The sequence below is a fragment of the Oncorhynchus kisutch genome, unplaced genomic scaffold (genome assembly GCF_002021735.2).
Source record: "Oncorhynchus kisutch isolate 150728-3 unplaced genomic scaffold, Okis_V2 scaffold3958, whole genome shotgun sequence".
Taxonomy (NCBI): domain Eukaryota; kingdom Metazoa; phylum Chordata; class Actinopteri; order Salmoniformes; family Salmonidae; genus Oncorhynchus; species Oncorhynchus kisutch.
In genome coordinates this window covers 258,720-282,982 of record NW_022265903.1, presented here as the reverse complement: position 1 = coordinate 282,982, position 24,263 = coordinate 258,720, and the positions used below count along the sequence as shown (strand labels likewise).

Sequence of the window (24,263 nt, the reverse complement as noted above, 5' to 3'; positions counted from 1 at the left end):
GACGGAACATTTAGAAAACACTGACGTCATTTTCAGTTTATAACCTGTGGTAAAATGTGTAAGGAGCAGTACTCTCGTGAATAAAGGCTGCTGTTTGACTTTAAGACTGGGACTCTGTCCATTCTATAAAATAAGGGTCATACAAATCCTTATGAATTGACAGAGTATTTAATTTTAATTGGGTGTTAAAACATAGAGGAATTTAATTCCTGCAACACTTTCAGAAAAGACCTCCAACTGAAAAGGGACTAACTGTTCTGTAAACAGTTGTGTAAAACTCAGCAGATATACCATCAGTCCCAGGAGACTTATTATTTTTAAGTTGTTCAATAGAATAAATTATGTGTTCAACTATAATAGGGTTTTCACACTGTTCCCTGTCAGCCTCACCAACTGATTTCACATCCCCCAGACAATCAAAACAAAGAGTTGAGGACACCTCACAATACTGTAGAAGATGAGGACACCTCACAATACTGTAGAAGATGAGGACACCTCACAATACTGTAGAAGATGCAACTAAAGATGTAGATTAATGTGGGATCATCTGTGATGAGACCCGTCATATTTAATTGCCGAATTGTATTATTTTTAGAGTGGTATTTTTCTAACCTGAAAAAAAAATCTGACATATTTTGTCCATCCTCATCTAGCCATTTCTACCTACATCTGACACAGGTTCTGTCTGCTTTCAGTTTATACATATCATCCAACTGGTGTTGTAGATCAAACAGAACAGATTTATCCTCCTCCATTTCTACCTACATCTGACACAGGTTCCGTCTGCTTTCAGTCTATACATATCATCCAACTGGTGTTGTAGATCAAACAGAACAGATTTATCCTCCTCCATTTCTACCTACATCTGACACAGGTTCCGTCTGCTTTCAGTCTATACATATCATCCAACTGGTGTTGTAGATCAAACAGAACAGATTTATCCTCCTCTGAAAGACTTTCAACAGGCTTTTGAACAAGACAGGTGATCTTTGTAATTACACTTTCTTCTTCAGTTCTCCTGGTCTTGGCAACAAAACTCTCATGTTTTCTTGCATATCTTCCAACCTTAAAAAGCTCCCAGTTATTACTGTATGAATTGTTATTCATAGCGTTGTTCCTGAAGTGTTTAATTACATTGTTTATCTCCATCTGGACCATCTCATGTTTTAATATAGAGCTATTAAGCTTCCAATAGGATGCTCTGCCAGGGCCATTATCAGAGATAAACAGTGTAATGTCAGTATAAACAGCTCTATGGTCAGTAAGGGCCATTATCAGAGATAAACAGTGTAATGTCAATATAAACAGCTCTATGATCAGTAAGGGCCATTATCAGAGATAAACAGTGTAATGTCAATATAAACAGCTCTATGATCAGTAAGGGCCATTATCAGAGATAAACAGTGTAATGTCAATATAAACAGCTCTATGGTCAGAAAGGGGAGTGACCAGGATGTTAACAGAAATAGCCTGTTAATCAAAACATTTCGACACCAACCAAAGATCTGTGGTGATTGGCTGGAGTGGGTCTTATTACTCCAAGTGAAAGACTCGTCATTAAGAAACTTTAATCTCCAAATATCTACAATATCAAACCTTTCCATCAACTGGCTCAAACTAATATTCAGAGAAATGGACTGTCCTGGAGGCCAAACTAATATTCATAGAAATGAACTTGTCCTGGAGGCCAAACTGATATTCATAGAAATGAACTGTCCTGGAGGCCAAACTAATATTCATAGAAATGAACTGTCCTGGAGGCCAAACTAATATTCATAGAAATGAACTGTCCTGGAGGCCAAACTAATATTCATAGAAATGGACTGTCCTGGAGGCCAAACTAATATTCATAGAAATGAACTGTCCTGGAGGCCATCTTTCATTTAAATGATTCAGAGAAATATTCAAATCCCCACCTACTATAAGTAAAGCATTAGGGAACTTGGTTAGCCTACTATAAGTAAAGCATTAGGGAACTTGGTTAGCCTACTATAAGTAAAGCTTTAGGGAACTTGGTTAGCCTACTATAAGTAAAGCTTTAGGGAACTTGGTTAGCCTACTATAAGTAAAGCATTAGGGAACTTGGTTAGCCTACTATAAGTAAAGCTTTAGGGAACTTGGTTAGCCTACTATAAGTAAAGCATTAGGGAACTTGGTTAGCCTACTATAAGTAAAGCATTAGGGAACTTGGTTAGCCTACTATAAGTAAAGCATTAGGGAACTTGGTTAGCCTACTATAAGTAAAGAATTAGGGAACTTGGTTAGCCTACTATAAGTAAAGCATTAGGGAACTTGGTTAGCCTACTATAAGTAAAGCATTAGGGAACTTGGCATTGAGTGAAAGTATAGACAATGACAAAGTGGAATATAGAACAGAAAGTACTACGAGATAAACAACAATCACAAACTCTAGTAAAACTGAGAAGAAACCCTTGTTGCATAACATTTAGATTTAAATGATTGAGGGAGAATAGTGGAGCATAACAAAGATAACTGCCAGCCCAAGATACAAGAGAGATCACTGCCTTACTGCATTTAAAAAGTTAATTCACCTTAGAGCTGGGAGTGAGATCTGCTCACATCAGAGGTAGATAACTAGGTATGTTGACTATCAGTCACAGTCTGGGAGTGAGATCTGCTCACATCAGAGGTAGATAACTAGGTATGTTGACTATCAGTCACAGTCTGGGAGTGAGATCTGCTCACATCAGAGGTAGATAACTAGGTATGTTGACTATCAGTCACAGTCTGGGAGTGAGATCTGCTCACATCAGAGGTAGATAACTAGGTATGTTGACTATCAGTCACAGTCTGGGAGTGAGATCTGCTCACATCAGAGGTAGATAACTAGGTATGTTGACTATCAGTCACAGTCCTCAAGGAGGAACATCAGCATGTTTCCACTGTCCATACCTGCCTACTCCTTTAACACCACAGACAACATGATTAATGTTTCCACTGTCCATACCTGCCTACTCCTTTAACACCAGAGACAACATGATTAATGTTTCCACTGTCCATACCTGCCTACTCCTTTAACACCAGAGACAACATGATTAATGTTTCCACTGTCCATACCTGCCTACTCCTTTAACACCAGAGACAACATGATTAATGTGTCCACTGTCCATACCTGCCTACTCCTTTAACACCAGAGACAACATGATTAATGTTTCCACTGTCCATACCTGCCTACTCCTTTAACACCAGAGACAACATGATTCATGTGTCCACTGTCCATACCTGCCTACTCCTTTAACACCAGAGACAACATGATTAATGTTTCCACTGTCCATACCTGCCTACTCCTTTAACACCAGAGACAACATGATTAATGTTTCCACTGTCCATACCTGCCTACTCCTTTAACACCAGAGACAACATGATTAATGTTTCCACTGTCCATACCGGCCTACTCCTTTAACACCAGAGACAACATGATTAATGTTTCCACTGTCCATACCTGCCTACTCCTTTAACACCACAGACAACATGATTAATGTTTCCACTGTCCATACCTGCCTACTCCTTTAACACCAGAGACAACATGATTAATGTTTCCACTGTCCATACCTGCCTACTCCTTTAACACCAGAGACAACATGATTAATGTTTCCACTGTCCATACCTGCCTACTCCTTTAACACCACAGACAACATGATTAATGTTTCCACTGTCCATACCTGCCTACTCCTTTAACACCAGAGACAACATGATTAATGTTTCCACTGTCCATACCTGCCTACTCCTTTAACACCAATAAAAAATTATTCATCTGGACTATTAAAAGGACCTGGATGAACCAAACTAGTTTACAGACAAAGACTTAGAAGGGAGGATTAAAGCTCCCCAACATGTAATTATATCAAGAAGACTTTATAACTGCCCTGATTGGCTCTTTATTGACAACTCTAATAGGACAATTATATCAACAAGACTTTATAACTGCCCTGATTGGCTCTTTATTGACAACTCTAATAGGACAATTATATCAAGAAGACTTTATAACTGCCCTGATAGGCTCTTTATTGACAACTCTAACAGGACAATTATATCAACAAGACTTTATAACTGTCCTGATAGGCTCTTTACTGACAACTCTAATAGGACAATTATATCAAGAAGACATTATAACGGCCCTGATAGGCTCTTTATTGACAACTCTAACAGGACAATTTGGGTTGACATGGAAGAAGAACTTAATGCCCCATTTGGAGCATCATATTATCTGAGTCAACACTTAAATGTGGGACTGCAGAATCCCATAATGACCCAAACTAAGAAATATGGCGACACATAAATAAGAGACGGACATCTTCACCTTTCCTGACAAGCTCTGCTTCGTTTTGGAACAACCATGAATACTAATTAGGAGGAAAGGTGGTTGTCTGGAGAGAGTGGGATAGGTTTTGTTTTAGCCTCAACACTAATACATTTCACTTCTGGTTTTAGTGTCAACTTGAATTAGAGTGGCTGTGGAAGACTGGTCCCTTGATGATATCTGCAAGTGTCTGAGAACCAATGATCTCCATGATTCCATCCCATCATTCCAAGGTTCACAATCTTTCTGAAGAAAGTCAACTCTATTCTATTGTCCACATTGCAACGAGCAAACATTCTCTGTGTCCAGACTACTCACACATATTGTCCTCTACCACCAGCATGAACCACATGTTCTAACTACCTGTGGAGTTAATGGGTGTGGGAAAACAAATAGATGTTTCAGCTTCTATCGGTCACACATCTACCAAAACCACACAGAGCTTTAAAGAGCCAACATAGATGAGAATTGCCCTCATGATGAATTTGAGACTGGGACTGATCCCATTGAAGATGACATGAGCGATGTAGAGAGTCTGCCAGAGGCTGAATATGTTCAAGACACAGAGATCAACACTGAGCAGCTAATTGAACGTCTCTAAAACAATATCTGTCTTGTTATTTAGTAAACCAGGAACACTGCATCCCAGCTACGGTACAGAATAACATTGTTGAGGACCTCAGAACCATGTTGATGCTTTATGACCCACTACAGCCCCCTCAGGTTTCATCTGACAAATAAACTAATACATGTGGTTGAACAGGACGATCTCAGGGACTTGCTTAACAACTCTGCAGTATTTGAGGAAGGCATTAGATGCATAATCTCTGAGTGGATGCTGGAGCATTACTGTGTGAAAGAAGTGGGCGTTGTCAGGACAACTGAAGTACCAATGAGAAACAAAGAGGTTATAAAACAAGGTGATTTCAATACAGCTACATTTCCCCCAGGCTACATGAATATAAAGAGACATGAGACAAAACAATCATAATGAATCAGATTACATGGCCCCCAGGCTACATGAATATAAAGAGACATGAGACAACACAATCATAATGAATCAGATTACATGGCCCCCAGGCTACATGAATATAAAGAGACATGAGACAAAACAATCATAATGAATCAGATTACATGGCCCCCAGGCTACATGAATATAAAGAGACATGAGACAACACAATCATAATGAATCAGATTACATGGCCCCCAGGCTACATGAATATAAAGAGACATGAGACAACACAATCATAATGAATCAGATTACATGGAGAGAAGGGACCTGATCCTAGATCATAATGAATCAGATTAGATGGAGAGGAGGGACCTGATCCTGGATAGTAATGAATCAGATTACATGGAGAGGAGGACCTGATCCTAGATCATAATGAATCAGATTACATGGACAGGGGGACCTGATCCTAGATCATAATGAATCAGATTACATGGCCCCCAGGCTACATGAATATAAAGAGACATGAGACAAAACAATCATAATGAATCAGATTACATGGACAGGGGGGACCTGATCCTAGATCATAATGAATCAGATTACATGGCCCCCAGGCTACATGAATATAAAGAGACATGAGACAAAACAATCATAATGAATCAGATTACATGGCCCCCAGGCTACATGAATATAAAGAGACATGAGACAAAACAATCATAATGAATCAGATTACATGGAGAGAAGGGACCTGATCCTAGATCATAATGAATCAGACTACATGGACAGCGGGACCTGATCCTAGATCATAATGAATCAGATTACATGCACAGGGGGAGTTGATCCTAGATGATAATGAATCAGATTACATGGAGAGGGGGACCTGATCCTAGATAGTAATGAATCAGATTACATGGAGAGGAGGACCTGATCCTAGATCATAATGAATCAGATTAGATGGAGAGGGGAACCTGATCCTAGATCATAATGAATCAGATTACATGGAGAGGGAGGACCTGATCCTAGATCATAATGAATCAGATTAGATGGAGAGGGGGGACCTGATCCTAGATCATAATGAATCAGATTACATGGACAGGGGGGACCTGATCCTAGATCATAATGAATCAAATTAGATGGAGAGGGGGAGCTGATCCTAGATCATAATGAATCAGGTTAGATGGAGAGGGGGAGCTGATCCTAGATAGTAATGAATCAGGTTAGATGGAGAGGGGGAGCTGATCCTAGATAGTAATGAATCAGGTTAGATGGAGAGGGGGAGCTGATCCTAGAGCAACGCTCCTCCTCTGGGTCACTGCCTGTATGAAACAGAACACATAGTTGTAAAGTCTAGATACAACAGGTGTTTACTGCCATCTAGTGGATGATACCAATATAACACTTTATTATCAGGGTGGGGAGACGGCTGAGCTGAAACAGAAAGTAAAGTTTAACTTTTGTTCAGGATCCATTTTGAGACGACAGAGCAGAAAACACTATATGGAGATTATTGAAAAATAAAGTAAGTATTACTGAACAATAATCTATTCTAATGGACAGAATAAGATAATTAATACCTGGAATGAGATATTACTAGTTAGTAGAACTGCTACTTGAGCTGAGTTGCTGACAGACAGCAGTTTTCAAAGTGTAAACTAATCAGTAGGCCGACATGTTATCAGTAACACGTCTGGTAAAGATGGTGGAGGAGCTTTTCAATGATATGGTTTTATGTTTATCTCAGGGTTTCTCCATCCTTTTGTTCTTACCAGCACTTACACACCTGATTCAACTAATCATCACAGTTAAGACTAAACTTAGTATAGAGTAAATTATATGTTTATGTAAGAGAGACATCTTGAAGAAACGCATCTGGGTTTAGAACTCTGTGTCTCAGTGCCCTGCGACAGTGGGAGGTTTGTTTTGCATGGCCCGGTGCTACAGGTGGGTGGACATTTATTTTAAGGACCAATGGAATGGTCTAAAATGCTTAAACTCTGCTCACCCGGGGAGCCGGGCAATGCACAACTAATTCACCCAGTGACCATTACTTTATTTCCTCATATGAAATGGAAAGTAACTTTGTAGCCAACGCAGTTCCAGAATGTCTGTTGAAACTGTGTCTCATATGGAACGTTAGAACAGTGGTGGAAACAGAACTCAGTTCTAGAATGTCTGTTGAAACTGTGTCTCATATGGAACGTTAGAACAGTGGTGGAAACAGAACTCAGTTCCAGAATGTCTGTTGAAACTGTGTCTCATATGGAACGTTAGAACAGTGGTGGAAACAGAACTCAGTTCCAGAATGTCTGTTGAAACTGTGTCTCATATGGAACGTTAGAACAGTGGTGGAAACAGAACTCAGTTCCAGAATGTCTGTTGAAACTGTGTCTCATATGGAACGTTAGAACAGTGGTGGAAACAGAACTCAGTTCCAGAATGTCTGTTGAAACTGTGTCTCATATGGAACGTTAGAACAGTGGTGGAAAAAGAACTCAGTTCCAGAATGTCTGTTGAAACTGTGTCTCATATGGAACGTTAGAACAGTGGTGGAAACAGAACTCAGTTCCAGAATGTCTGTTGAAACTGTGACTCATATAATTTCCGAATCCACTAATTTGATGGGGTGTCCACATACTTTTGTATATATAGTGGACATTCTCTGTCCTGCTACTGGTAGGACTATAACATTATGTGAACTGATCTGAACAGGTTTAGACTGGTCATCTATGATATGTAGGTTATATACAGTACATTCTCTGTCCTGCTACTGGAAGGACTATAACATTATGTGAACTGATCTGAACAGGTTTAGGCTGGTCATCTATGATATGTAGGTTATATACAGTACATTCTCTGTCCTGCTACTGGTAGGACTATAACATTATGTGAACTGATCTGAACAGGTTTAGACTGGTCATCTATGATATGTAGGTTATAGCTGAGGTAAAGACCTTGATCTATATATCACTAACAAACTGCTATTATACATTATAACCTAGTCTACTTTACATAATATAACATCTACATATCACTAACAACCCACTACTATACATTATAACCTAGTCTACTTTACATAATATAACATCTACATATCACTAACAACCCACTACTATACATTATAACCTAGTCTACTTTACATAATATAACATATCACTAACAACCCACTACTATACATTATAACCTAGCCTACTTTACATAATATAACATCAATTACTTGTACAAAAAAACCTTTCTGAATGGATCAATGATTTCCCCCTCAGATCAATCATGTCCGTTTTAGCCCTTCTGTCTACATTCTCAGATACATTTAGAAAATAACAGATTGAAAGACAATAAATATCCTACTTTTAGTGAATACAAATAATTGTGTTGCTGTACTGTCTATAACTACCTTAACAAACAGTGACTTATTATTATTATTGTTATTATTGTTGCTGTACTGTCTATAACTACCTTAACAAACAGTGACTTATTATTATTATTATTATTATTATTATTATTGTTACTGTACTGTCTATAACTACCTTAACAAACAGTAACTTATTATTATTGCAGACAGTTACCATGGAGATGAAATGTCACAACTACATATTCATGTGATGCATTAAATCATCTGATTGTTTCTGTGTCTGTTAGTAAATGTTTTATAAGAGATAATTAATAAATGATAACAATTGACATTAAATAATTACTGTGTTAACCACAAACAACATTTTGGATCTCTGTTTAGGGGTCAATGCTCTAAAATGAGTCTCTCTGGGGGGAGAGAGGAGGGTGGCCCTGCCTCTAAAATGAGTCTCTCTGGGGAACATGACACCAAAGCTAAGAGGTGAGATGTCAATTTTTGATATCATTATTATGAGTTTGTTTCCAAAATGTTCACATTTGTGTTTTAATCAGAAATGGTTGCTTATGGGTTCCTTCAATATTACTGTTCTCAGATTTTTTACTAATAGATTTTAGATGGGTATATATATATATTTACTCATGTAGCTATCTTAATTATGATGAAAGCACTTACTGTAAATCACTTTGGATAAGAGCATCTGCTAAATCAGGGGTTCTCAATCCGGGATCTGGGGAGGTAGTGCAGGGGTTCTCAATCTGGGGTCTGTGGAGGTACTGCAGGGCTTCTCAATCCGGGGTCTGTGGAGGTACTGCAGGGGTTCCATGGCACCCTGACTGTACTCATTGCAATGTTAGACATTTGATAGAATTTTCACGACACGACCACTTGCCTACTCTTAATTAATTAATTATTGTCTAATATAATGCTATGCATATATTTTTTTACCAATTCTGATCGTTTTTACAAGCAGAATTTTGACAATATTACCGTTATATCAACACACTCTTCACACCCGTTTAACAACTCTAAATATCTTTGATGTAGATAATTAAATAACAACATGATGTTGTGCTCCAAAGGGAGAACTTGAAATAACATGATGTAGATAATTAAATAATAACATGATGTAGATAATTAAATAATAACATGATGTAGATAATTAAATAACAACATGATGTAGATAATTAAATAATAACATGATGTAGATAATTAAATAACAACATGATGTAGATAATTAAATAATAACATGATGTAGATAATTAAATAACAACATGATGTAGATAATTAAATAATAACATGATGTAGATAATTAAATAACAACATGATGTAGATAATTAAATAATAACATGATGTAGATAATTAAATAATAACATGATGTAGATAATTAAATAATAACATGATGTAGATAATTAAATAACAACATGATGTAGATAATTAAATAATAACATGATGTAGATAATTAAATAATAACATGATGTAGATAATTAAATAACAACATGATGTAGATAATTAAATAACAACATGATGTAGATAATTAAATAACAACATGATGTAGATAATTAAATAACAACATGATGTAGATAATTAAATAACAACATGATGTAGATAATTAAATAACAACATGATGTAGATAATTAAATAATAACATGATGGAGATAATTAAATCATCAGAAGAACAACGTGTTTATTATTATACACTCTTAGAAAGGAAGGCTCCTTATAGAACCAAAAAGGCTTCTATCACTTCCTTAATATATGGAACCACTAAAACATTATATATATATTTGGGTTCAGTGAAGAAGAACCTCTAGAGTTCTGATCAACAAAAGGTTCATGTTTTGAGGATGTGAACCCAGCAGCCCTCCAGTGGTCAGATCAATTCCGCCCGTTTTTTCCAGCGCCCGGCCCGGGATTCGAACCAGCCACCTTTCGGTCACAGCTCCAACTCCAACCTGAGTTAATCTTCAGAAATAAGCATGAGTTAATCTGCCAAAATTAAGACAAAATGCTATGCAGTTATACATAATTATTATACATAACTCAGTGCCAAAAGCACAAGACATACTGTTGCATGTAGGTCTATATTATTTATGGGTTGATCACATAGAAATATAAAAACATTATTTTTAACTACTGCAAAGCAATTACATGTGGCTCAGGAACCACTGACTCACTGCATTATTCTATAGTATTATCAAGACACCTGCTGTTAACTCTTAACTACTTAGGACAGCTGCTGTTAACTCTTAACTACTTAGGACAGCTCACGAGGAGTCCTAAATATCTGCCGACTAGGTGGGTAGGTAATTTAGGTAATGGGTAGGTAACTAGGTCATTTATACCCATAAGTGTAAAATGTCTTTATTCTCAGCACTTATACGACCAATGTTCTACTCTGAGACACTTTGTGGGTATGGACCCAGATCTCAACATATTGTTATAAAAAAACGGAATGTTTGATCTCAAAATGTTGTTGTAATTTAAAAAAAATGTTTGTTTAACATAATAATAAAAAATGAATATTACCAATGTAACCCACTGTAAAGACTGGGTTTAGTTGGTTGTGTTGCACTGCTCGTGTCCGCGTTCTGGAACTGTCCGCGTCCACGTTCGGTGTGGCGCCAAGCCGGTTACGCGCAGAGTGGACTGAGGTGATCTTGGGGAATAACGACGGAGTTTGTTACAGTGTTGAAACACCGAAGTTTATTGTTCAATTTGCTTTTTTCTTTACGGTCAGGGACATTATGAGTGTAGCCAGATCCTTTTCACTCTCTATCCTTGTTTCATTTTGTGGTTCACCTGATTCATCATCATCGAAACGAAAGACCTGCTAGCTAGTCGGTACAGCTCGGTAATCTAGCTAGCTACTCTACCAGCAGCATCCTAGTTATCCTAGCTAGTCGGTACAGCTCGGTAAGCTAGCTAGCTACTCTACCAGCAGCATCCTAGTTATCCTAGCTAGTCGGTACAGCTCGGTAAGCTAGCTAGCTACTCTACCAGCAGCATCCTAGTTACCATAGCTACTACTACATCATCACCGGCTGTCTGCATTTCTTGTGGACCGATGGAGCTCCCCGGTTGTTTCTTCCACCTGTTAAATCCCGGTGAGGCTTCTCCCTCTCTCGTTGACGGATGCTGGCTACCTCTGTCCGGTTCTCCTCTCTTCACCAGATGGACGGTAACTTTAGTGTTTAACCCCTCTGTGTCCAAGGACCAAACTTTTGAATATTATTTTCAGGACGCCTCAATAGCAGGTATTGAACACCGGGTAAATAATCACTAGTCAGAACCTCAACCTCAGTATACATTCATTATAAAAATCATCTTAATATCTGATATTGTGAGTAAACAACCTCGAGAGTGCGTCTTCCAGCCCTCCAATAAATTACATCATTCAACCCTCCCGGTTAGTAAATGTACCTCAACATCCCCCGGAGAAGGCAGAGTAACGACACCAGCCTTTTAGCGGGGCTGACAGACTGACTACAACGCTCGCGACGCTAAATTAATTTCGTCATTAAGAATGACACACTGCTCGCGCCATTAACTAACGTCAGGAAGTCAGTTCTATTTGTGAAACTCTTATGTTTCCCCATCTGAGCTCAGAGTAGATGAGAGATGTAATGTTTGTCTCTGTTGTGTTGAAGTCCAATCAAGCAGGAGAGACCAGCCTCCCCTGTTCCCAGCTGTGTGTCCATGAAGAGTGACAAGTCTATGAATCTACCTATAGAGTTTAGAGAGGGAGACTTTTCTACTGAACAAAGGTAAGAAGAACTCATGGGTCCTGGTCAGTGAGTTAAACAACACTGTCTCTAGTCATTTCTCCTCTCCCATTTTCCAATTTATTTTTTGTTGTTTTTCATAATCCATAGGCTCATCCTTTTGTCCATTTTCATAGTCGTAAAACAATATTAAACAAACACAACATTCCCTCCGTGTGTGTGTGTGTGTGTGTGTGTGTGTGTGTGTGTGTGTGTGTGTGTGTGTGTGTGTGTGTGTGTGTGTGTGTGTGTGTGTGTGTGTGTGTACTCCCTGGATGAGGAGATGTAATCTCATGTTTTGTCCACAGAAACCAACAGGAGAGATCAGAGTCAGAGATTCTCAGTGGTCAGTCTTCCCAGAGTCATCAAACAGACCTGGCCTCCATATTCAGTGTATGTGGTCCTGTTATGTACATTTGTTTTTGTTTACCTCAAGTAAAGTTGATCTGTCAATCATTCATTAATGTGTTAATGAGAAAGCATTTATTCTCTTGCTTAACTTATTTACTTTATTTATTTCAGTTGCTTGAAGAGAAAATTATGACATTTGTGAAGAACGAGCTGAAGATGTTCAAGAGGATTCTTAGTCCAGAACTCCCAGAAGGCTTTGAGAGTCAGAAGCAGGAAGTGGTGGACGCTGAAGATGAGAAGCAGGAGAGCAGTGCCAGAGAGGGGGCTCTGAAGATCACACTGCACATCCTGAGGAAAATGAACCAGAAGGAGCTTGCTGACACACTGGAGAAATGTAAGATCTGTCTGCCTCATGTTGAATGATGTTTTATAACATTTAAAAGCTGTAGCTAAAGTACAACTAAAGTAGCTGTGTAACTCAATGATATTGTAGCAGCCTTAACACAACACCTAGTGACCTCATCAAGTAGCAGCAGGGATGTGTTGTGGTGATTAATTTAGAGAGAGAGAGAACATTAATAATACCATCAATAATACCAATAATAATATAATCAGTCACACCAGTCTGTAATGCATTATGAAAACATTTACACATTTAGACAGTCAGTTAAGAGAATAAATTATTATAATGTACAACTTTATAACAGTCCTACAATACTGTAGACATTAAAACAGACGTAATATTAATATCCTCTGTGTTATTTCTAGATTCAGATGAGCTTGCTGTGATTTGCCAACGTGAACTCAAATCTAATCTAAAGAAGAAGTTTCAATGTGTATTTGAGGGGATCGCTAAACAAGGAAACCCAACACTTCTCAATAAGATCTACACAGAGCTCTACATCACAGAGGGTGGAACAGGAGAGGTCAATAATGAACATGAGCTGAGACAGATTGAGACAACAACCAGGAAACAAGCAAGACCAGAGACTGCAATCAAATGTAACGACATCTTCAAACCCTTAACTGGACAAGACAAACCTATCAGAACTGTGCTGACAAAGGGAGTCGCTGGCATTGGAAAAACAGTCTCTGTGCAGAAGTTCATTCTGGACTGGGCTGAAGGAAAAGCAAATCAGGATGTCCAATTTGTATTTTCATTCCCTTTTCGGGAGCTGAATTTGATGAAAGAGGACAAACACACTTTCATTGAACTTCTTAATCACTTCTCAATGGAAACCAAACAATCAGGAATCTCCATCTACAACAAGTACAAAGTTCTGTTCATCTTTGATGGTCTGGATGAGTGCCGACTGCCCCTAGACTTCCAGAAGAACAAGATCTGTTGGGACGTCACAGAGTCAACCTCAGTGGATGTTCTGCTGACAAATCTCATCAAGGGAAATCTGCTTCCCTCTGCTCTCCTCTGGATAACTACCCGACCTGCAGCAGCCAATAAGATCCCTTCTGGGTGTGTTGACCAGGTGACAGAGGTACGAGGGTTCAATGACCCACAGAAGGAGGAGTACTTCAGGAAGAGATTCAGTGATGAGGACCTGGCCAGCAGAATCATCTCACACATAAAGACATCAAGGAGCCTCCACATCATGTGCCACATTCCAGTCTTCTGTTGGATTTCTGCAATAGTCCTTGAACACATGCTGAAACATAAGAGAGAAGAGATGCCCAAGACTCTGACTGAGATGTACACACACCTTGTGGAGTTTCATACCAAACAGAAGAATGAAAAGTATCTTGGGAAAGAAGAGACAGGTCCACACTGGAATAAAGAGAGCATTCTGTCACTGGGAAAACTGGCTTTTCAACAGCTTGTGAAGGGCAATCTGATTTTCTATGAAGAAGACCTGAAAGAGGCTGGCATTGATGTCAATGAAGCCTCAGTGTACTCAGGATTGTGCACACAGCTCTTTAAAGAGGAATGTGGGCTGTACCAGGACAAGGTGTACTGCTTTGTTCATCTGAGCATTCAGGAGTTTCTGGCTGCTGTATATGTGTTCCTCTCATTCATCAACAACAATGAGAATCTAATGGATGAACTGCAAACAAAGTCCACACCTCAATCAATGTTCAGATACTTTTCTTCACTCTTCAGAAACAAGCCTGAAGTTACTGAAGTTAATTTCTACAAGAGTGCTGTGGATAAAGCCTTACAAAGTGAGACGGGAAACCTGGACCTTTTCCTCCGCTTCCTTCTGGGCCTCTCACTGGAGTCCAATCAGAAGCACTTACGAGGTCTACTGACAAAGTCAAGAAGCAGCTCTCAGAGCCATGAAGAAACAGTCAAGTACATCAAGGAGAAGATCAGGGAGAATCCCTCTCCAGAGAGGAGCATCAATCTGTTCCACTGTCTGAATGAACTGAATGACCATTCTCTAGTGGAGGAGATCCAAAGCTTCCTAAGATCAGGAAGTGTCTCAGAAGAAGAACTGTCACCTGCACAGTGGTCAGCTCTGGTCTTTGTGTTGCTGACTTCAGAAAAGGAGCTGGATGTGTTTGACCTGAAGAAATACTCCAGATCAGAGGAAGGTCTTCTGAGGCTGCTGCCAGTGGTCAAAGCCTCCAGAGCTGCTCTGTGAGTAAATAAAATGACATTTATGAACTAATCATTAGGAAGAAATATTCAGTTTAGAGAAAAATATGAATTTTAATATGTATATAATATTATATTGAATAACATATTCAATAAATTCATATAAATTATATATTTATAATATGTAAATAATATTATATTGAATAACATTTCACATTAGTAGAACAATATGTCCACACAATTCTAGGAAACGGAAGATGAATCTATATGTTTGAGAGAATAAACCAAATGCATCTACTATTGTCCTTCTACACTACTGGTGTTAAATTAACAGTGTTTTTGTGAAGTCATGATGATCTCTTTGTCAGGCTGTCAGGCTGTGGAGTCACAGAGGAAGGCTGTGCTTCTCTGGTCTCAGCTCTGGAGTCAAACCCCTCACACCTGAGAGAGCTGGATCTGAGTAACAATGACCTGAAGGATTCAGGAGTGAAGCTGCTCTCTGCTGGACTGGGGAATCCCCACTGTAAACTGGAGACTCTGAGGTCAGTATTCCTGTAGTTGGTCAACAAGTGATAACTGTTCACCAGATCCACATGTGTTTACCAGACAGTATAATATATATTGTGGACTGTATACTCAATACAATCTAAATCTGATACCTCACTGTCTAAATAGATATGGTGTGGACTGTATACTCAATACAATCTAGATCTGATACCTCACTGTCTAAATAGATATGGTGTGGACTGTATACTCAATACAATCTAAATCTGATACCTCACTGTCTAAATAGATATGGTGTGGACTGTATACTCAATAATATCTAAATCTGATACCTCACTGTCTAAATAGATATGGTGTGGACTGTATACTCAATACAATCTAAATCTGATACCTCACTGTCTAAATAGATATGGTGTGGACTGTATACTCAATACAATCTAAATCTGATACCTCACTGTCTAAATAGATATGGTGTGGACTGTATACTCAATACAATCTAAATCTGATTCCTCACTGTCTGTCTTCTGACTGATTCTGCTTTTTAAACTGGTCTGGTCAGTCTACTATAATATTTGTACTAGACATGTTTCTATCTGCAGGCAATACTTTGATCATTTGTCGTTTTTTATGATGATACACTATTTTACGAATAGATATGGAAGGTTTCAGGACACTGATATATCTGACATTGTTGAAAAAATATACTGCCACTATTTTCACCACCAAAGAATATCAGTGTGATTTTAATATGATTTGACTCTTTGCAGCCTGTCAGGCTGTCTAGTCACAGAGGAAGGCTGTACTTCTCTGGTCTCAGCTCTGAGGTCAAACCCCTCACACCTGAGAGAGCTGGACCTGAGCTACAATCACCCAGGAGACTCAGGAGTCAGACTGCTCTCTGCTGGACTGGAGGATCCACACTGCAGACTGGAGAAACTCAAGTATGATAAACATTCTTACCATTACTTACTTAGACAAAGTGATATGTCTCCAGTGTGTGTGTGTGTGTGTATGTCTCCAGTGTGTGTGTGTGTGTGTGTGTGTGTGTCTCCAGTGTGTGTGTGTGTGTGTTAGTGTCTCCAGTGTGTGTGTGTGTCACCAGTGTGTTTGTGTGTGTGTGTTTGTGTGTGTGTGTCACCAGTGTGTGTGTGTGTGTGTGTGTGTGTGTGTGTGTGTTAGTGTCTCCAGTGTGTGTGTGTGTGTGTGTGTCTCCAGTGTGTGTGTGTGTGTGTCTCCAGTGTGTGTGTGTGTGTGTCTCCAGTGTGTGTGTGTGTGTCTCCAGTGTGTGTGTGTGTGTCTCCAGTGTGTGTGTGTGTGTGTGTTAGTGTCTCCAGTGTGTGTGTGTGTCACCAGTGTGTGTGTGTGTGTGTGTGTGTGTCTCCAGTGTGTGTGTGTTTCCAGTGTGTGTGTGTGTGTGTGTTAGTGTCTCCAGTGTGTGTGTGTGTCACCAGTGTGTGTGTGTGTGTGTGTGTGTGTGTGTGTGTGTGTTTGTGAGTGTGTGTCACCAGTGTGTGTGTGTGTGTCACCAGTGTGTGTGTGTGTGTGTCTCCAGTGTGTGTGTGTGTGTCTCCAGTGTGTGTGTGTGTGTGTGTCTCCAGTGTGTGTGTGTGTGTGTCTCCAGTGTGTGTGTGTGTGTCTCCAGTGTGTGTGTGTGTCTCCAGTGTGTGTGTGTGTTGTGTGTCTCCAGTGTGTGTGTGTGTGTCTCCAGTGTGTGTGTGTGTCACCAGTGTGTGTGTGTGTGTGTGTGTGTCTCCAGTGTCTGTGTGTGTGTGTGTTTGTGAGTGTGTGTCACCAGTGTGTGTGTGTGTGTGTCTCCAGTGTGTGTGTGTGTGTGTGTCACCAGTGTGTGTGTGTGTGTGTTAGTGTCTCCAGTGTGTGTGTGTGTCACCAGTGTGTGTGTGTGTGTCTCCAGTGTCTGTGTGTGTGTGTGTGTGTGTTTGTGAGTGTGTGTGTCACCAGTGTGTGTGTGTGTCACCAATGTGTGTGTGTGTGTGTTAGTGTCTCCAGTGTGTGTGTGTGTCACCAGTGTGTGTGTGTGTGTCTCCAGTGTCTGTGTGTGTGTGTGTGTGTTTGTGAGTGTGTGTGTCACCAGTGTGTGTGTGTGTGTCACCAATGTGTGTGTGTGTGTGTTAGTGTCTCCAGTGTGTGTGTGTGTCACCAGTGTGTGTGTGTGTGTCTCCAGTGTGTGTGTGTGTGTGTGTGTGAGTGTGTGTCACCAGTGTGTGTGTGTCACCAGTGTGTGTGTGTGTGTGTGTTTGTGTGTCTCCAGTGTGTGTGTGTGTGTGTGTGTGTCACCAGTGTGTGTGTCACCAGTGTGTGTGTGTGTGTGTCTCCTGTGTGTGTGTGTGTGTGTGTGTGTGTGTGTGTGTGTGTGTGTCTCCTGTGTGTGTGTGTGTGTGTGTGTCACCAGTGTGTGTGTGTGTCTCCAGTGTGTGTGTGTCTCCAGTGTGTGTGAGTGTGTGTTTGTGTCCAGTGTGTGTGTCCAGTGTGTGTGTGTCCAGTGTGTCCTGTGTGTGTGTGTGTCACCAGTGTGTGTGTGTGTGTGTGTGTCCAGTGTGTCCTGTGTGTGTGTGTCCAGTGTGTCCTGTGTGTGTGTGTGTCCAGTGTGTCCTGTGTGTGTGTGTCCAGTGTGTGTGTGTGTGTCTCCAGTGTGTGTGTGTGTTAGTGTCTCCAGTGTGTGTGTGCGTCTCCAGTGTGTGTGTGTGTCTCCAGTGTGTGTGTGTGTGTGTCCTGTGTGTGTGTGTGTGTGTGTGTGTTAGTGTCCAGTGTGTCCTGTGTGTGTGTGTGTGTGTCCTGTGTGTGTGTGTCCAGTGTGTCCTGTGTGTGTCCAGTGTGTCCTGTGTGTGTGTGTGTGTGTGTGTCCAGTGTGACCTATGTGTGTGTGTGTGTGTGTGTCCAGTGTGTCCTATGTGTGTGTGTGTGTGTCCAGTGTGACCTGTGTGTGTGTGTCCAGTGTGTCCTCTGTGTGTGTCCTGTGTGTGTGTCTAATGTGTCCAGTGTGTGTGTCTAGTGTGTCTAGTGTGTCCAGTGTGTCCAGTGTGTGTGTGTCCTGTGTGTGTGTGTGTGTGTGTCTAGTGTGTCTAGTGTGTGTGTGTGTGTGTGTCCAGTTTGTCCTGTGTGTGTGTGTGTGTGTGTGTGTTTGTCCTGTGTGTGTGTGTCTCCAGTGTGTGTGTGTGTGTGTGTCACCAGTGTGTGTGTGTGTGTGTTAGTGTCTCCAGTGTGTGTGTGTGTCACCAGTGTGTGTGTGTGTGTCTCCAGTGTCTGTGTGTGTGTGTGTGTGTGTTTGTGAGTGTGTGTGTCACCAGTGTGTGTGTGTGTCACCAATGTGTGTGTGTGTGTGTTAGTGTCTCCAGTGTGTGTGTGTGTCACCAGTGTGTGTGTGTGTGTCTCCAGTGTCTGTGTGTGTGTGTGTGTGTTTGTGAGTGTGTGTGTCACCAGTGTGTGTGTGTGTGTCACCAATGTGTGTGTGTGTGTGTTAGTGTCTCCAGTGTGTGTGTGTGTCACCAGTGTGTGTGTGTGTGTCTCCAGTGTGTGTGTGTGTGTGTGTGTGAGTGTGTGTCACCAGTGTGTGTGTGTCACCAGTGTGTGTGTGTGTGTGTTTGTGTGTCTCCAGTGTGTGTGTGTGTGTGTGTGTGTCACCAGTGTGTGTGTCACCAGTGTGTGTGTGTGTGTGTCTCCTGTGTGTGTGTGTGTGTGTGTGTGTGTGTGTGTGTGTGTGTGTCTCCTGTGTGTGTGTGTGTGTGTGTCACCAGTGTGTGTGTGTGTCTCCAGTGTGTGTGTGTCTCCAGTGTGTGTGAGTGTGTGTTTGTGTCCAGTGTGTGTGTCCAGTGTGTGTGTGTCCAGTGTGTCCTGTGTGTGTGTGTGTCACCAGTGTGTGTGTGTGTGTGTGTCCAGTGTGTCCTGTGTGTGTGTGTCCAGTGTGTCCTGTGTGTGTGTGTGTCCAGTGTGTCCTGTGTGTGTGTGTCCAGTGTGTGTGTGTGTGTCTCCAGTGTGTGTGTGTGTTAGTGTCTCCAGTGTGTGTGTGCGTCTCCAGTGTGTGTGTGTGTCTCCAGTGTGTGTGTGTGTGTGTCCTGTGTGTGTGTGTGTGTGTGTGTGTGTTAGTGTCCAGTGTGTCCTGTGTGTGTGTGTGTGTGTCCTGTGTGTGTGTGTCCAGTGTGTCCTGTGTGTGTCCAGTGTGTCCTGTGTGTGTGTGTGTGTGTGTGTCCAGTGTGACCTATGTGTGTGTGTGTGTGTGTGTCCAGTGTGTCCTATGTGTGTGTGTGTGTGTCCAGTGTGACCTGTGTGTGTGTGTCCAGTGTGTCCTCTGTGTGTGTGTGTGTGTCCTGTGTGTGTGTCTAATGTGTCCAGTGTGTGTGTCTAGTGTGTCTAGTGTGTCCAGTGTGTCCAGTGTGTGTGTGTCCTGTGTGTGTGTGTGTGTGTGTCTAGTGTGTCTAGTGTGTGTGTGTGTGTGTGTCCAGTTTGTCCTGTGTGTGTGTGTGTGTGTGTGTGTTTGTCCTGTGTGTGTGTGTGTCCAGTGTGTCCTGTGTGTGTGCGTGTGTGTCCTGTGTGTGTGTGTGTGTGTGTGTGTGTACAGTGTGTGTGTGTGTGTGTGTCCTATGTGTGTGTGTGTGTCCAGTGTGACCTGTGTGTGTGTGTCCAGTCTGTCCTCTGTGTGTGTGTGTGTGTCCAGTGTGTCCTGTGTGTGTCCTGTGTGTGTGCGTGTGTGTCCTGTGTGTGTGTGTGTGTGTGTACAGTGTGTGTGTGTGTGTGTGTGTCTAGTGTGTCCAGTGTGTCCGGTGTGTGTGTGTCCTGTGTGTGTGTGTGTGTGTGTGTGTGTGTGTGTGTGTGTGTGTGTATCCCTCAATGACTGTCTGTTCTTCTGCTTACCGCTACAGTGTGGAACATGGTGGAGAGAACAGAATGAAACCTGGACTTAGAAAATGTGAGTGTTGACTGCTGAGAAGAATATGACTAAGAATAAGTCTTAATTCAAGTTAAGTCAAAGACCAACATCATTACTGACTTGGTCATATTAAATATCAGCTGTAGTTCTACAGAAGCAGAAATCAGGGACACCAACGTTTACAAAGAGTTGCTTTGTGTGTGTGTGTGTGTGTGTGTGTGTGTGTGTGTGTGTGTGTGTGTGTGTGTGTGTGTGTGTGTGTGTGTGTGTGTGTGTGTGTGTGTGTGTGTGTGTGTGTGTAATTGATGTGAATAAGTGTGTTTTATATTACCATACAGTATAACATATGATCATTCAACAAGTCTCAAGTTACCTTAACTTGTCCTTTTGATACCTAGAAACATCTACATTAAATGAATTAGTGAAAAGTGAGTTAACATTCTAATGTGAATGATGATGATTTCTAATATTGTGTCTGGTTTCATCCATCAGATGTCTGTGATCTCACACTGGACCCAAACACAGTAAACAGACTCCTCTCTCTGTCTGAGGAGAACAGAAAGGTGACATGTAGGAGAGAGGAGCAGCCGTATCCTGATCACCCAGAGAGATTTGAGGTCTGGCAGCAGGTGCTGTGTAGAGAGGGTCTGACTGGGTGCTGTTACTGGGAGGTAGAGTGGAGTGGGAGGGCTGGTATAGGAGTGACATATAAAGGAATCAACAGGAGAGGAGGGGGTGATATAGGAGTGACATATAAAGGAATCAGCAGGAGAGGAAGGGTTAGTGACTGTTGGCTTGGATACAATGACAAGTCCTGGAGTCTGTTCTGCACTGACAACAGTTACTATGCCAGGCACAATAATAATCCCACTACCATAGACGTCCCCTCCTCCAGATCCCACAGAGTAGGAGTGTATCTGGACTGGCCAGCCGGCACTCTGTCCTTCTATAGAGCCTCCTCTGACACACTGACCCACCTGATCACATTCACCTCCACATTCACTGAGCCCCTCTATCCAGGGATTTGGGTTTGGTATGATGACTCCTCAGTGTCCCTAAAATAATAAAAATAATAACACACACACTGGACATACACACACACACACTGGACACACACACTCTGGACACACACACACACACTCTGGACACACACACTCTGGACACACACACACTCTGGACACACACACACTCTGGACACACACACACACTCTGGACACACACACACACACTCTGGACACACACACACACACTCTGGACACCACACACACTCTGGACACACACACACACACTCTGGACACACACACTCTGGACACACACACACTCTGGACACACACACACACACTCTGGACACACACACACACACACTCTGGACACACACACACACACTCTGGACACACACACTCTGGACACACACACACACACTCTGGACACACACACTCTGGACACACACACACTCTGGACACACACACACTCTGGACACACACACACACACTCTGGACACACACACACACACACACTCTGGACACACACACTCACACTCTGGACACACACACACACACACATTCTGGACACACACACACACACACACATTCTGGACACACACACACATACGCATCTTTCTATAGTTGTGAGCACCTCTTACAACAACACTGTTAAAATACCAATGGAATCTTGTGTTGTCTTTTATGTTGAAAAACTAATTATACAATTATATATAATTATATATGGACATACGCTCCATAGTTGTATAATTATATATGGACATACGCTCCATAGTTGTACAATTATATATAATTATATATGGACATACGCTCCATAGTTGTACAAGTAAACAAGGATATATTGTACTGTTCATAATAAAACATACTTGAAACAAGAAAAGGCTGTTAATTGTGAAAACAGTTTGTTTATTGATTTAACGTTTCCTCTGTCAGGTTGATGTTAACCTGCGACTGGTTGAAACATGAAACAAATATGAAATGAAATACAAAACAATTAAATATGTGGAATAGAATTAAACAAATTGTACAATTAGTACAACAGAGTGTTGAGATGCAGGGTTACTATAGCAACAGAGTGTTGTGATGCAGGGTTACTATAGCAACAGAGTGTTGTGATGCAGGGTTACTATAGCAACAGAGTTCTCTCTGTTCTCTGCTCTCTCTGCTCTTTCTCTCTCTGCTCTCTCTCTGCTCTCTCACTCTCTTTGCTCTCTCTGCTCTCTTTTCTCTGTTCTCTCACTCTCTGCTCTCTCACTCTCTCTCTGCTCTCTCTTCTCTCTGTTCTCTGCTCTCCTACTTCCTCTGATCTCTCTGCTCTCTCTATGCTCTCTCTGCCCTCTGCTCTCCCTGATCTGTCTCTCTGCTCTCAGCTCTCTCTGCCCTCTCTGCTCTCTCCCTCTGCTCTCTTTCCCTCTCTGCTCTCTCACTCTGTTCTCTCTTTTCTCTGCTCTCTCTGCTCACTCTCTGCTCTCTCTCTTCTCTCTGTCTGCTCTCTTTCTGCTCCCTGTGCTCTCTCTCTGCTCTTTCTCTCTGCCCTCTCTGCTCTCTCTCTTTGCTCTCTGCTTCTCTCTCACTCTTTGCTCTCTCACTCTCTTTGCTTTCTCAGCCTGCTCTCTGCCCCCTCTCTCTCCCTCTGCTCTTTGTTCTCTTCTCTCTGTTCTCTGCTCTCTCTGCTCTATGCTCTCTCTCTCTGCTCTCTCTCTGCGCTCTCTCTCTGTTCTCTGCTCTCTCTCTCTGCTCTCTCTGCTCTGCTGCTCTCTCTCTTTTCTCTGCTCTCTCTCTGCCCTCTGCTTTCTCTGCTCTCTCTCTCCCTCTGCTCTCTCTGCTCTCTCTGTTATCTGCTCTCTCTGCTCTCTCTGTTATCTGCTCTCTCTGCTCTCTCTGTTATCTGCTCTCTCTCTCTCTCTCTGTTCTCTGTTCTCTCTGCTCTCTCTGCTCTCTCTGTTCTCTCTCTGTTCTCTCTCTGCTCTCTCTCTGCTCTCTCTCTCTCTCTGCTCTCTCTGCTCTCTCTGTTCTCTCTCTGTTCTCTCTGTTCTCTCTCTGCTCTCTCTGTTCTCTCTGTTCTCTCTCTGTTCTCTCTCTGTTCTCTCTGTTATCTGTTCTCTCTCTGTTCTCTCTCTGTTCTCTCTCTGCTCTCTCTGTTATCTGCTCTCTCTGTTTTCTCTCTGCTCTCTCTGTTCTCTCTGCTCTCTCTGTTCTCTCTGCTCTCTCTGTTCTCTCTGTTCTCTCTGCTCTCTCTGTTCTCTCTGCTCTCTCTGTTCTCTCTGCTGTCTCTCTGCTCTCTCTCTGTTCTCTCTCTGTTCTCTCTCTGTTCTCTCTCTGCTCTCTCTGTTCTCTCTGTTCTCTCTCTGTTCTCTCTCTGTTCTCTGTTCTCTCTCTGTTCTCTCTCTGTTCTCTCTCTGTTCTCTCTCTGTTCTCTCTCTGTTATCTGCTCTCTCTGTTTTCTCTCTGCTCTCTCTGTTCTCTCTGTTCTCTCTCTGCTCTCTCTGTTCTCTCTGCTGTCTCTCTGCTCTCTCTGTTCTCTCTGTTCTCTCTCTGCTCTCTCTGTTCTCTCTGCTCTCTCTGTTCTCTCTGCTGTCTCTCTGCTCTCTCTG

At 41.7% G+C, this 24,263-nt stretch overlaps 1 protein-coding gene and 1 long non-coding RNA gene across 2 annotated transcripts; one reads left to right on the top strand and one right to left on the bottom strand.

Annotated features, from left to right (window-relative positions):
• Window positions 1–6,697: 6,697 nt before the first annotated feature.
• LOC116372501 (NLR family CARD domain-containing protein 3-like) lies at window positions 6,698–21,824 on the top strand. The gene is made up of 11 exons (XM_031821306.1): window positions 6,698–6,789; window positions 9,001–9,099; window positions 12,267–12,383; window positions 12,689–12,773; window positions 12,903–13,125; window positions 13,500–14,799; window positions 14,845–15,324; window positions 15,651–15,824; window positions 16,554–16,727; window positions 20,661–20,707; window positions 21,161–21,824. Exons 2-11 carry the CDS (start codon window positions 9,017–9,019, stop codon window positions 21,730–21,732), a joined length of 3,255 nt encoding a protein of 1,084 aa, XP_031677166.1. The 5' UTR covers window positions 6,698–6,789; window positions 9,001–9,016; the 3' UTR covers window positions 21,733–21,824.
• Window positions 10,286–12,197, bottom strand: LOC116372503 (uncharacterized). Its single transcript, XR_004209139.1, has 2 exons — window positions 12,040–12,197; window positions 10,286–10,581 (listed from the first exon to the last, which is right to left on the bottom strand). It is a non-coding gene; the product is annotated as an uncharacterized LOC116372503 (long non-coding RNA).
• Window positions 21,825–24,263: the final 2,439 nt, after the last annotated feature.